The sequence below is a fragment of the Sphaerodactylus townsendi genome, linkage group LG06 (genome assembly GCF_021028975.2).
Source record: "Sphaerodactylus townsendi isolate TG3544 linkage group LG06, MPM_Stown_v2.3, whole genome shotgun sequence".
NCBI lineage: Eukaryota > Metazoa > Chordata > Lepidosauria > Squamata > Sphaerodactylidae > Sphaerodactylus > Sphaerodactylus townsendi.
The window spans coordinates 40,604,165-40,616,881 of record NC_059430.1 but is presented as its reverse complement, the minus strand read 5'-3'; the positions used below and the strand labels follow the sequence as shown (position 1 = coordinate 40,616,881).

The 12,717-nt window shown below is 47.4% G+C and overlaps 1 protein-coding gene across 6 annotated transcripts in view; it reads right to left on the bottom strand.

Annotated features, from left to right (window-relative positions):
• Positions 1-12,717, bottom strand: part of TNRC6B (trinucleotide repeat containing adaptor 6B) — a 154,138-nt gene that overhangs the window by 16,705 nt on the left and 124,716 nt on the right. For all 6 annotated transcript variants that reach the window (XM_048501035.1, XM_048501031.1, XM_048501033.1 and 3 more), the window contains 3 exons: positions 10,349-10,444; positions 8,096-8,320; positions 7,325-7,395 (listed from right to left, as the gene is read on the bottom strand). In XM_048501035.1, the coding sequence (XP_048356992.1) occupies positions 7,325-7,395; positions 8,096-8,320; positions 10,349-10,444 (392 nt within the window). The remainder of the gene's footprint in view (positions 1-7,324; positions 7,396-8,095; positions 8,321-10,348; positions 10,445-12,717) is intronic.

Genomic DNA, 12,717 nt, shown 5'->3' with positions numbered 1-12,717 from the left:
CCTCTCTTCCATTTCTGTGGAGGAGCCAGCGGAGTCAATCTCCCTGGTGACCCTCTCCAAGCCTCGGCTCAGCCGGAGCTTAGCCTTCCTCCAACTGCACGAGCAAGTGGAAGAAGCCCCCCTGATGGCTCGGCGCACGGTCTCAGCTGAGAGTCTAGAGGTGCGTCAGGAGTTCTGCGATCCAGGTGGTGGGGTGTTGATGGATCGTGCCCCCCAAGAGCGGCACTTCACCACCCACCAACATGTGGATTACAAACCGATGATGCGAACGGTCACGGAGGAAGTCGGAGTATCGACCATCCATGGAGACACCCAGGAATCTCTGGAGAAATTTCTGGATCAATACCTCGAGGAGCCTCCTCCTGAACACCACTGGCAGAGCACAGGAGCCCGCCCGAAAGGGCCGCGCCCATCAGCACCCCGAGATTCCATGGAAGGTGTTATGGAATTACAAAAAGGGTCCCAGGTTCAACTCGCCTTTGCAGAGGATACCCGCGCCCGGGATCCTCCAGACTTACAGGAACTTGAGGGGGCGACTGCCATGCCTGCAGTGGACCGGACCAATGTGTTGAGCAGCTTGAGGCTCTCAAAGTGGCCGAACGTGATTGGGAACAAGAGCGTGAGGCCCTTGAGAGGGAGCACGAAGCCTTCGAACTGGAACGTGAGCAGCAACGCCAAGAATTCGAATTGGAACTGGCACGGGAAAAAGATGTCCTTAGACAACAATACCTTCAAGATATTACAGTCCATGATTGAGTGATAGAACAATCCAGGCTTGAACTCCAACGTCAGCGGGAGTGCTTGAAAGCTCTTGAAAACCAAGGGGAGGCCGAATCCGCAGTCCAAAAGGCCGAGCGTGCAAGACTGCAGCGCGAACGAGATGCCTTGGATTCCAGACGGGAGGCCCTCACACGCAGAGAGAGAGAACTGGCTGCGAGAGAAGCACTGCTCCAGAGAGACGGTGGAGTGCCCCAGGCCGCCCCAACCCGAGCCAACGGCGCAACAAGACGGCGCTCTCCCGCCGCCTCAGTCCATGCAGCAGCAGCAGCACCCCGGATAGCAGCCCCTCGGCCGCACAGGGTGATCCCCCTAGCACAACCGCTGCCAGTTCGTGCTCCTGTCCCCGTTCCTGCACCCCATGTGGCACCTGCGGCTGGTAGAGGCTACCCGCGACCCCACATTCCGGCAGGTTTTAACGGGACCGCTTCCAAGTTACCATATTTCAACCTACAGTTGGATGCCCACATGCTAGAATTCGATGATTTATATCGCTCGGAAGCGGAGAAAGTTCGGGATATCGGATCTGTGCTGGATGGGGAAGCGGCGGAATGGTTTGTGGAATTGCATGAAATGGGGGGGGGGCGGCGAGCTCCAAACTGTGGCAGCTTTGCTTCAGGGACTTAGACTCCGATTCCAGGATCCAGACGAGGTGAACAAGGCTATTAAGACTATTAAAACCATTAAGCAAGGTAATAGATCCTTTGCAGATTTCGCTCGAGAATTCCGTTTGGCAGCGAGTAAATTACCTGACTGGCCTGAGCGCATGAAATGCGAATATTTTCACGATGCGGTAGACCCTGACATTTGCACCTGGGCAGTCATGCATCGTGAACCACGCACCATTGCGGAGTGGATCGAGGTGGGCAACACCATCGCGACCCGCCTCACCCGTTCCAAAGCAGAAAAACCCGCAGTAACCAAGACCACTGCCAAACCTGCCGCCGCTGCGCCACCGAAGAAAACGGAAGGGGGGCCGCCAACTGCCGAGTCCACATCGGATCGTCGCCGTCGCCTAGGATTATGTCTGTATTGTGGAGGGCCGGGCCATATGGCGGCCAATTGCCTAAAGAAACAGAAAGCCCCCACTCCAGCTCCTCACAAGTCAACAGCACGAACCCCACGCAAGCCAGGACCAAAGGGGCCCCAAGGAGCGTCACAGGCTGTTTTCGATGATGACCTGGGAGAAGTTGACGACACCGAGCCAGAAGGAGTGAGCCTTTCGTTGGCTCCTCTGGAGGAGAACCCAGCTCCAGATGCGGTGAGTGACGGGGGTGCCCCCATAACTATTATGACCTCTTTGGCCAATACGTCTAAACACACGCGCATATTAGCACGCGCCCTAGTGGATTCTGGTTGCTCCCACTGCCTTATGAGGCCCCAGGTTGCTGATCAACTGGGGCTCGAGCGTATTGCATTGGCCAAACCCATCCCATTCACTCAGATGGATGGCAGTCCGTTAGGCACCGAGGGTCCGGCCCGTTTCAGAACCCAGCCAGTACTCCTACGTTGCGAAGAACACTGGGAGAGACATAGCTTCATCCTGGCCCCAGTCGCCAAACATCCCATCGTGTTGGGCATGCCCTGGTTACTCTCCCACGAACCCACCATCTTCTGGGGGCAGCGCATCGTCCGTTTCACAGATCCCCCTTGCGGGGATCACATGCATGAGGGGGAACCACCGAAAGACTCTACTGAACTTCCCGATGGCCCCCAACCCCTGGTTCTCGATGTCACTCTTAGCTCGGACTTAAACGGAATCCCAAAAGTCTGCTGGGACTTATCCAAAGTTTTCGAAGAACAGGAGTGTGATCAGTTACCCCCCCCCATCGGGACACAGATTGTAAAATCCTATTGGTTCCAGGAACACAACTTCCCAAGGGTAGAATATATCGAATGAGCCCCACCGAAGAGAGGGAGCTTCGTGCCTTCCTGGACAAGAACCTAGCTCGGGGATTTATTCGTCGGGCCACCAAGAGCACGCATGCAGCCCCAGTTCTATTTGTAAAAAAGAAGGATGGAACTTTACGGCTCTGCACTGACTACCGGGGATTAAATGCCATCTCTATCTCAAATAAGTACCCCTTGCCCCTGATCAAGGATCTCCTCGATGCGTTGGGGAAGGGGCGTATTTTTATGAAACTTGATTTGCGCGAAGCCTACTATTGAGTGAGGATCGCTGAAGGTTTTGAACATTTAACAGCCTTTAATACTAAATTTGGTCAATATGAATACCTCGTAATGCCTTTCGGATTATCTGGGGCCCCAGGGGCTTTCATGTCACTTATCAATGACGTACTACAAGAATTTTTGTTTAAAGGAGTGGTTGTGTATTTAGACAATGTCCTTATATATTCCCAGTCAGAAGAGGAGCATGTTCGTCTGGTCAGAGCTGTGTTACAACGTCTCCTCGATCACTCTCTTTTCGTGAAATTGTCTAAATGTGCCTTTCATCAGACTTCCATGGATTACTTGGGTTATCGGATCTCACCAGAGGGCTTGGAAATGGATCCAGCCAAAGTAGCCGCTGTAGTTAATTGGCCCGTTCCAACAACCCGCAAGGAGCTTCAATCCTTTCTAGGTTTCGCCAATTTCTACCGGGACTTTATCCCTCAATTCGCCAAAATTGCCCTGCCCCTCACTGACTTGCTTCGCACAAAAGGGAAGGGTCCTCAAGAATCCAAACCTGGGGCTTCCCTCCCCTGGTCCCCAGAGTGTCAGGATTCTTTCCAATCGCTTAAATCAGCTTTCACTACGGAACCAGTATTGAAACACCTGGACCCCTCCTTGCCCTTCGTCGTGCATGTAGACGCTTCAGACAAGGCATTAGGAGCAGCCCTTTTGCAGAGAAATAAAGATAATAAACTTGTTCCGTGTGCTTACTTATCGAAAAAATTCTCTGGTCCTGAACTCAACTGGACCGTGGGTGACAAAGAAACGGCTGCTATCAAGGAGGCTCTTAGTACTTGGCGGCATTGGTTGGAAGGAGCTTCCCGCCCTTTCCAAGTCTGGTCTGATCATAAAAACCTGGCAGCCCTGTCTACACCACTCAAAATGTCAGCTAAACAGTTAAGATGGGCTGATTTCTTCTCCAGATTCGCTTTCACAGTCCATTTTTTCCCAGGCAGAAGCAACAAATTAGTGGACGCATTGTCCAGCCTACCCAAGGGGGCGGACACGTCCTTACGTGCTATTCCGCGTACCATTCTCTCACCCTCACAATTGGGATTGGCGGTCACCCGATCCCAAATATCCACGCCCACTCCATCCGTGCCCCCACCGAGCATTCCGGAAGTCGTCTCGCCTTTCCTACGCCAGTTGGAGGAGGCGGGGCGGCAAGACGTCCCAACAGAGGAATCCAACTCCCTCCTGCAACTGAAAGGGGGAGTTTGGAGGAGGGGAGACTGTTGGTACGTCCCGCCGACGCTACGTAAGCAGGTCTTGATGGCGGGCCACGATGCCAGGCAAGCGGGACATTTCGGATTTTTAAAAACGCTCCACTTGCTCCGGCGTCAATTTTGGTGGCGCACCATGCGCAAAGACATTGAAGCATATATTAGAGGTTGCCCGACGTGTGCTGAAGCCAAGTCTATCCCGGGCAAACCCCATGGGTTGTTGCATCCCATCCCTCCAGCTTCCAAGCCCTGGCAAGTGATCTCCATGAATTTTATCACGGATCTCCCTGAAAGCCATGGAAATACCGTTCTGTGGGTGGTGGTGGATCTCTTTTCGAAACAGGCGCATTTTATTCCATGCCCCACCATTCCTTCGGCACCAAAGTTAGCAAAATTGTTTATTCAACATCTCTACCGTTTGCACTCCTCGCCTGAGAAGGTGATCTCCGACCACGGCCCCCAGTTCATATCCAAGTTTTGGAAGGCATTCCTGGAAATTCTGGGAACCGCTTCAGCTGTCACTGCCCCGTACCACGTGCAAAGCGACGGCCAGACGGAACGGACCAACAGAGCCCTGGAACAGTACCTACGTTGCTACACCAATTATCATCAAGATAACTGGTCCGAGCCACTGTCCTTTGCCAAATACGCCTATAATAATGCGGTTCATAGTAGTACCAACAAAACCCCCTTTGAAGTGGTGTCGGGTCGTTCTTACCCTCCCCTGCCTCAACTCCCAGACCAGGCGTTGCAGCCCCCGGAATTTGGCGACTGCATCCAGTCCTTAGCTGAGGGCTGGAAGACCGTGTCTTCTTCGCTCGCACAAGCGCAGGAGGCGCAAAAAACCCAAGCAGACAAACATAGTTCTGACTTTCCTTTGCAGATTGGGACATGGGTTTATTTGTCCACAAAAAACCTTAGGGACGTGCACAAATATTCCAAGCTGGGCAAGAAATTCATAGGTCCCTTCCGGATCACCCAAGTGATCAATGACATGACTGCTCGTTTAGAATTGCCAAATTCGTTGAGTAACATTCACCCTGTTTTTCATTCTAGCTTACTCAAGCGGGCTCCAGATTCCGATGCCTGGCAAGACAAACGGAGGCACCCCCACCAGTGATTATTGACGGCCACAAGCACTATGAGATTGATGCTATTCTGGACTCTCGTTATTCCCGCAAGCGCTTGCAATACTTAGTTTCATGGGTGGGATATCCTTCAGGCCATAACCAGTGGATTTATGTTGAAAATATTGATGCCCCCTCACTGATTTCTGCTTTTCATAAATCTTTTCCCCACAAGCCAGGTGGGGAGGGAGCTTTCTTAGGGGAGGCGGAGTGTAAGGTTGTGGTTTGATGTGTGCTTCTGTTCAGCCAGCTTGGCCTTGGAACATTCCACCGTCTGGGCTGTATGCCCAGGGTGGCTGCTGGAGTTAACCTTGCTGTCTGCGCTTATCATATATGTTTGAAGCTTGTCTTTTTCTATCGTGGGAATTGTATTAGGGAGTTCGGGGAGGAGCCGTTTTGCCCGTAAAAGAGGCCGCCTGATTCGGGGAAGGTCAGAATCTGCATTCCGTGTATTGTGACTCCTGAAGTTTATGAAATAAAAAATTATTCAAAGTTGCTTAATTTCGGGTCCTTCGAGGTTCCTTACACCTCCATCTTCGATGGATTAAGTTTTAACCTGCTCTGCTTCAACCAACCAGCAACCGCCTCCAAACAATGCTGTAGAGCCGCAGGGGTGGAGGCAGGGCGGAGGCCGTCCCCCCCTCCACCAACAGAATGAACTGGGTGTCATCAGCATACTGGTGACAGACCAGCCCAAAGCTCTGACCTGCTGAGCAAGGGGTCGCATGTAGATATTAAATAAGAGCGGGGATAATAAGGCTCCTTGGGGCACACCACAATAGAGTGGGCACCGCTGAGAGGCCTGGTCCCCGCACCACACCTGCTGACCCCTATCACAGAGAAACGATAGGACAGAGCCCCGTACCCCGGACGCAGCCAGGCGGTGGGTCAAAAGGTCATGGTCGACCACATCAAACGCTGGGGTAAGATCGAGCAACACCAGCAGCGCCGATCCGCCTCGATCAAAATGCACGTGGAGTGTATCTGTGATGGCGAAAAGGACGGTGGACCGTCCCTTGCCCAGCACGGAAGCTGGACTGAAAGGGATCGAGCGCTGATGTGTCCTCCAGAAAGGCCTGAAGCTGCTCCAACAACACTCTCTCAATTACTTTACCCAGAAACGAAAGATTCGAGACTGGGCGGTAATTGGCCAGATCACTAGGATCTAAGGATGGTCTTTTTAAGAGTGGGCGGACCACCGCCTCCTTCAACCCACCTGGAAAAACTCCTTGCTCAAGGGAGTTGTTAATAATACTCAACAGGTGGGGTCGCAGCTCCCCCTGGCAGGCCTTAACTAGCCAGGAGGGGCATGGATCCAGAGGACAGGTTGTAGGTCTAACAGCAGCCAGGACTCTGTCGACATCAGGCTCTGAGAGCAGGGAAAACTGATCCAAGCAAGGATCAGAAGACGGCCATGGAGCCTCCAGTTCACTGACTGTCTCAAACATGGCCAGAAGACCCTGGCGGAGCAATGCAACTTTATCCCCAAAAAAGCTCATAAATGCCTCACAGTTGATATCCAATTGAGAATTTGAAGCCCCTTCCAACAAGGAGGTGAGGGAACGAACAATCCGAAACAACTGTGCTGGGAGAGAGCTAGCGGACGCGAGAGAGGACGAAAAATAAGCTCGTTTCGCCCCCTTCATCGCCATCTCATAGGCCTTCATAAACGTCCTAAAAGATGATCGCGCCGCCTCGTCATGAGACTTCCTCCACACTGTGGGTGATAATCACTGTTTTGCATCTACAAAACTGTTCCCTTGCCCATGTAAAACAAAACAAGCATCATAGTTTATTTCAAAAAACAAGAATTTACTAAGTGGAAACTGAGATAACTGAAGTTACTAACAGATACCTTATGTCTTATTCTTGTCATACTTGATTACTCAGGCAAACACACAACTATTCATCATGAACAATTCCAAATTCTACAGTTTCAGAAACGAAGAACAAAAAAAGCTCTAACGAACTTGATCTGTGTAGCATAATATTTCCATTAACCTTACAAAGAAAAAACAAAAATACCTGTGGAGTGAGATTGTGAAGAACCAGCCAGTAGCTCGGGCGAACTGATCCACCATCACTCCAGGTTGAGGCTGCAAATAGTTAACAGCAAAAGTTATAGCATTATGAGAAACTGACACTTAAATTCTGACCATTATGTGCGTTTACATTAGACTGTCCCAACTCACAATTTTATTTTAAACACAAAAATATAAGGAGTACTTTGCTGCATAAATTGTTTCATTCAGCACATTTAGCATGAACTTTATTTTCTTCAGTCTGCCCTTAAATAATGCCATTCTTATCTATTATCCTTCCAATGACCCTTGTGATAGCATTTACCCTGTTTCCCGGAAATAAGACTTACCCCGAAAATAAGCCCAAGCATGATTTTTCAGGATTTTGGGAGGATGGTTGAAATATAAGCTCTACTCCAAAAATAAGTCCTAGTTACAGATTTCCCAGCACAGCTGATCTGGTCACGTGGGGGGTACAAAAAATAAGTAATCCCCTGAAAATAAGCCCCAATGCATTTTTGGAGCAAAAATTAATATAAGACCCTGCCTTATTTTGGGGAAAACACGGTAGAACATTTCACTTTTAATTCCTCCAGCAACCACTGGGGATCGGTCTAGATAACTCAAGCCCATTTTTAAAAGTGAAATGTTTTATTTGTTGAGCAAACACAATAATTGTTTCTCTACAGAATGTCTCATCATATTCACATTAATAATTCTGAGGAACAACCCCACCCATAGCCAAATGACAATACTCCTAAGAGATTATTCTCACCAGAGGCAAGCCTTGAATCCTGTGCCCCCCACCCCCTGACTGAGCGGGGTGCTGTGCTGCTCCAGGGAGAGGATGGTTTTGGATTACTCAAACCAGGAGGTGGGCGGGGCAGCCCTGTAGTGTTTCTTGAGGAAATATGGTTTTTCCACATCTTGTTGGAGAGATGGGTGGGATTGGGTCCTATGGGATCCGGGGACCATGTTGATTTATAATCATTGAACTTTGCTAAGAGAAAGAGAAAGAAAAGACAGTCATTCGAGCCAGCTGATACATACAATTTAAACCATTATTTCTGTTCTGCAAAAGTGTATGCCACAATTTTCATCTCCCCCCTAAACACACTACACAGGTTAAAAAAAAACAGACTTGATTAAATTAAGTTTGCTGCAATAGAACCTATGGCTGAAAACATGTTGCACAGAGCTGCTATACAAATACATGCATTAACCCTTAGATTAATTCACAAAAACAAACAGAAGAGACTACACCAGGGATCCCAAACCTTTTTAATCCTGCAAGCACTTTTGGAATTTTGACAGGGAGTAGTCAGCACTGCCCCCAAATGGCTCCAGCTAAAGACAGAGCCAAACTTGAGTGGGTGCAAGAGGGGGTATCAAACACTATATCTCTCTCCTCGATATAAACACAAATGGCAATTAGGAATTCAGATTAAGAAGCAAATCACGACAGTGTGTAACAACATGAATTTACATTATCGGTTTTCATTGCTTGAACAAATCATGATGATGATAAGATTTCACAGCTGCCAGATCTTTAGCTGATTGTTGGCCTTTCATTACAATTCGAGCCTCCCCAGAGGCCTTGGAAGTTGTAATGTATCGGCGTATTATTATTATTATTATTATTATTATTATTATTATTATTATTATTATTATTATTATTATTATTATAGTAGATTTCACAGCTGCCAGATCTTTAGTGGGTTGTTGGCCTTTCATTACAATTCGAGTCTCACCCAGAGGCCTAGGAAGTATGTATCGGCCTAGTATTCGTGCGGATCCCAGCAGGGCTGCCTTCTGAATTTGACAGATGTTAATTTTGTCAATTCGAAGATGTTTCAAGTGTTATCCTAGTGCAGGGGTAGGGAACCTGCGGCTCTCCAGATGTTCAGGAACTACAATTCCCATCAGCCTCTGTCAGCATGGCCAATTGGCCATGCTGGTAGGGGCTGATGGGAATTGTAGTTCCTGAACATCTGGAGAGCCGCAGGTTCCCTACCCCTGTCCTAGTGTTTTCGGGATGGCACCCAGGGTACCAATTACCACTGGGACGACCTCAGCTGGTTTGTGCCATAGACGTTGAAGCTCGATTTGAGAATCATGGTATCTAGTGACCTCCTTGTGTTCTTTTTCAATGACCCTGCTGTCACCGGGAAGGGGGTGCCCATGAGGGATTGTTGTTGTTATTATTATTATTATAACATAACAACACAGCACAACATGCACCTTGTGGCCTACAAGCTCCTTTCCCTTCCTCTCCCCACAATCGACACCTTGTGAAGCATGTGGGGCTAAGAGAGTTCCAAAGAACTGTGACTAGCCCAAGGTCATCCAGCAGGAATGTAGGAATACAGAAACACATCTGGTTCACCAGATAAGCCTCTGCCACTCAGGTGGAGGAGTTGGGAATTAAACCTGGTTCTCCAGATTAGAATCCACCTGCTGTAGGCATCCTGGCCAGAATCACACAGAGATGCTACCATAATCATGTTCACTGCAGCCATCAGCTTCAGCAGGTAGGTACCATTTCATATCAATATATCCCTCAAGTCAGGTTGTAAACTTGCCCAGTGCATAAACTGCCCAGTGCATAAACTGAGTCATCACTTGAGCAGTGAAGGAACCCAGAAAGCTGAATGTGACAAATGGCTAGCACTTTAATGGCAAATGGCTAGCACTCTTGGCAAATAGTGGACTTTATACACTTATGCGGTTCCACTACATCACTTGACTTTTAACTTCAAATACGAGCTGTGCTTCTCTTTTAATGAAGTATGAAATATTAATTTTGGTAGTTTCGATATCTTTGCACTCTACTTAACTTTGTAACACATGATATGAGGTCTAAAAACTCTTTGACCCAATCAAATCATTACTTTAAAAATTTTAGAAAAATCTTTTAAAAGTCAAACTGGAATAGAATACATTTTACTAAGTTAGCCTCTTCATTCATTCACTGTCACTGTGCAGCACTTAATTCACAAATTCATCATCCTAAATGAGGCCAACATACCTGAAGTGCTATGAACATTTGTGAAAGAATTGTCAGAGGCACTGTAGGGCCAGGCACCAGGTGAAGGCAGCGAGGTGTTGAGGGAAGAATTAGACCCTGTGATAAAGTAACAGAAGAAAAAAGTGAGCGAGTTTCATAAGGTAGCCATCAAATCTGATGGAATAACAGCACATAGCTGCAAAGATGCCAGAGATGTTACACATAGTTATTTATTTTCTCCTCAAAAGAACTAAAAAAAAATTACATGGGTCCTTTCTGCACAACCAAAATGAAAAGTTTTGAGGCAAGAAATAAAACGTTCCTCTGAAGAGGTCCACATAGTTTTTAGCCCAAAATGTTTCATTTCCAGCCTCAAAAAGTTTTATCTGCATCCTCTATTTTAGCAATTCTTTTTTTGTGAAAATGTTTTCAAAACGTTTTCAGTTGCTGTGCAGGTCTCTAAAATTTTTTTACAAGTCTCTTTGCTGTCCCCGGACTTCCTCCTTGGCACCATTTTCTGAACTCATTTCATTGTCTTGCCTGTTTACTTCTGTCATTTAAAAAATATTGGGGGGGGGGGGGGGGATATCTTTGAAGCTACCAATACACAATGCACAAAGAACTGCAGAACGAGACTTTGGAGCATTGAAGCTACAAATCCATAGAGCCACTGAAATAAAATGGGAGAATCATAAAATCGTGGCCAGGAAGCCTGTTAGGGGATGAGTGCAGACAAATGGAGACGACTGAAAACGTTTTGCAAATGTTTTCAGTGACTTGTGCAGAAATGGCCATGGAATCATATCAAAAACAATTAACCTAACAGTTACAGGAAAACAAAAAAGCAAACCTTCTATATGACTAAGTGCCACCTCAAATGCTCTTCTGAATAATTTAGCAATGCTCTGTTTCCTAAAGATCAAGAGGCTAATGCCTTCCTAACAAACTCTGGAAGGCTGCTCCATAAACACAGGGACAGCCACAGAGAAAGCTGATAGCAAAAAGCAGTTGCTTTAAGAAATCTAGAGATAAGAGCAGTTTAAAAGACTGCACAGATGAGTAACGCTGTTATACAGTTTCATAAGGGGAGAAACAGTTCTTCAGGTACGTGGGTTCTAGATTCTAAATAATAGTCAAAACCAACAATCAGAACTGAACATGGAAGCTATTAGGTTGAACAGGTGCAAAGTAGTTGGTGACAGTTAATAATCAGGCTGCCGCATTTTGAACCAGTTTGTATTGGTTTCAAGGGCAACCTTGCAACAATCTTGCCTCATGGTTACAGTATTATGGGTCAATATGGGTTAGTCCAAACGTTGGACTCTAAAGGGGAAGACGATTTCAATGCTAGATGCAACAGAAAAGAGCACTTTTGGCCAACACATTCACTTGTTCTTGCTACAGGAAGGCTAGATCCAAAAAGGCTCTTAAGCACTTGTCTGAGTCTGTTAAAAGACATTCTTGCCAATCCAAAGCAGATAACATAACACCATCAAAAATATCAACCTTAGCAATCAGCATTGGGCTATTGGGCGTGCTTCCTGATTCTCTTGACTACAACATCCAAGTAATGGCCCACCAGAGAAACAGCAATTTATTTAAATAGATCAGAAAAATGTTTATTTTAACAGTGAGGAACCATTTCCAGAATCCCCCAACCTGGTCTCCATCAGTCAATTGTATCCTCTACAACTGTGGCAGTGAACCTTTGGCACTCCAGATGTTATGGACTTTTGGCCATGCTGGCAGGGGCTGATGGGAATTGTAGTCCATAACATCTGGAGTGCCAAAGGTTCGCCACCACTGCTCTACAAGATCATCATGTAAAAGGGAAATTTATTTCCTTATAGATTTGGCATTATACACTATCAAGGTGTGATGTGGAGGGTTAAGAACATAAGAAAGAGCCTTGCTGGATCAGACTAGAGTCCATCTTGTCCAGCACTCTGCTACTCGCAGTGGCCCACCAGATACCTTTGGGAGCTCACATGCAGGATGTGAAAGCAATGGCCTTCTGCTGCTGCTGCTCCCGAGCACCTGGTCTGCTAAGGCATTTGCAATCTCAAATCAAGGAGGATCAAGATTGGTAGCCATAGATCAGTGATATCGAACCTTTTCGAGACCGAGTGCCCAAACTGCAACCCAAAACCCACTTATTTATTGCAAAGTGCCAACACGGCAATTTAACCTGAATACTGAGGTGTTAGTTTAGAAAAAACGGTTGGCTCCAAGGCACGCGTTACTCAGGAGTAAGCTTAGTGAAGCAACTGTGCAATGCTTCCAATGGGTGAATCATGATCCTAGGAGGGTTTGCTCAGAAGCAAGTCCCATTGCCAGCAACCAAACTTACTCCCAGGTAAAGAATCATGCCCAGGCCAGCCTAGATGTGT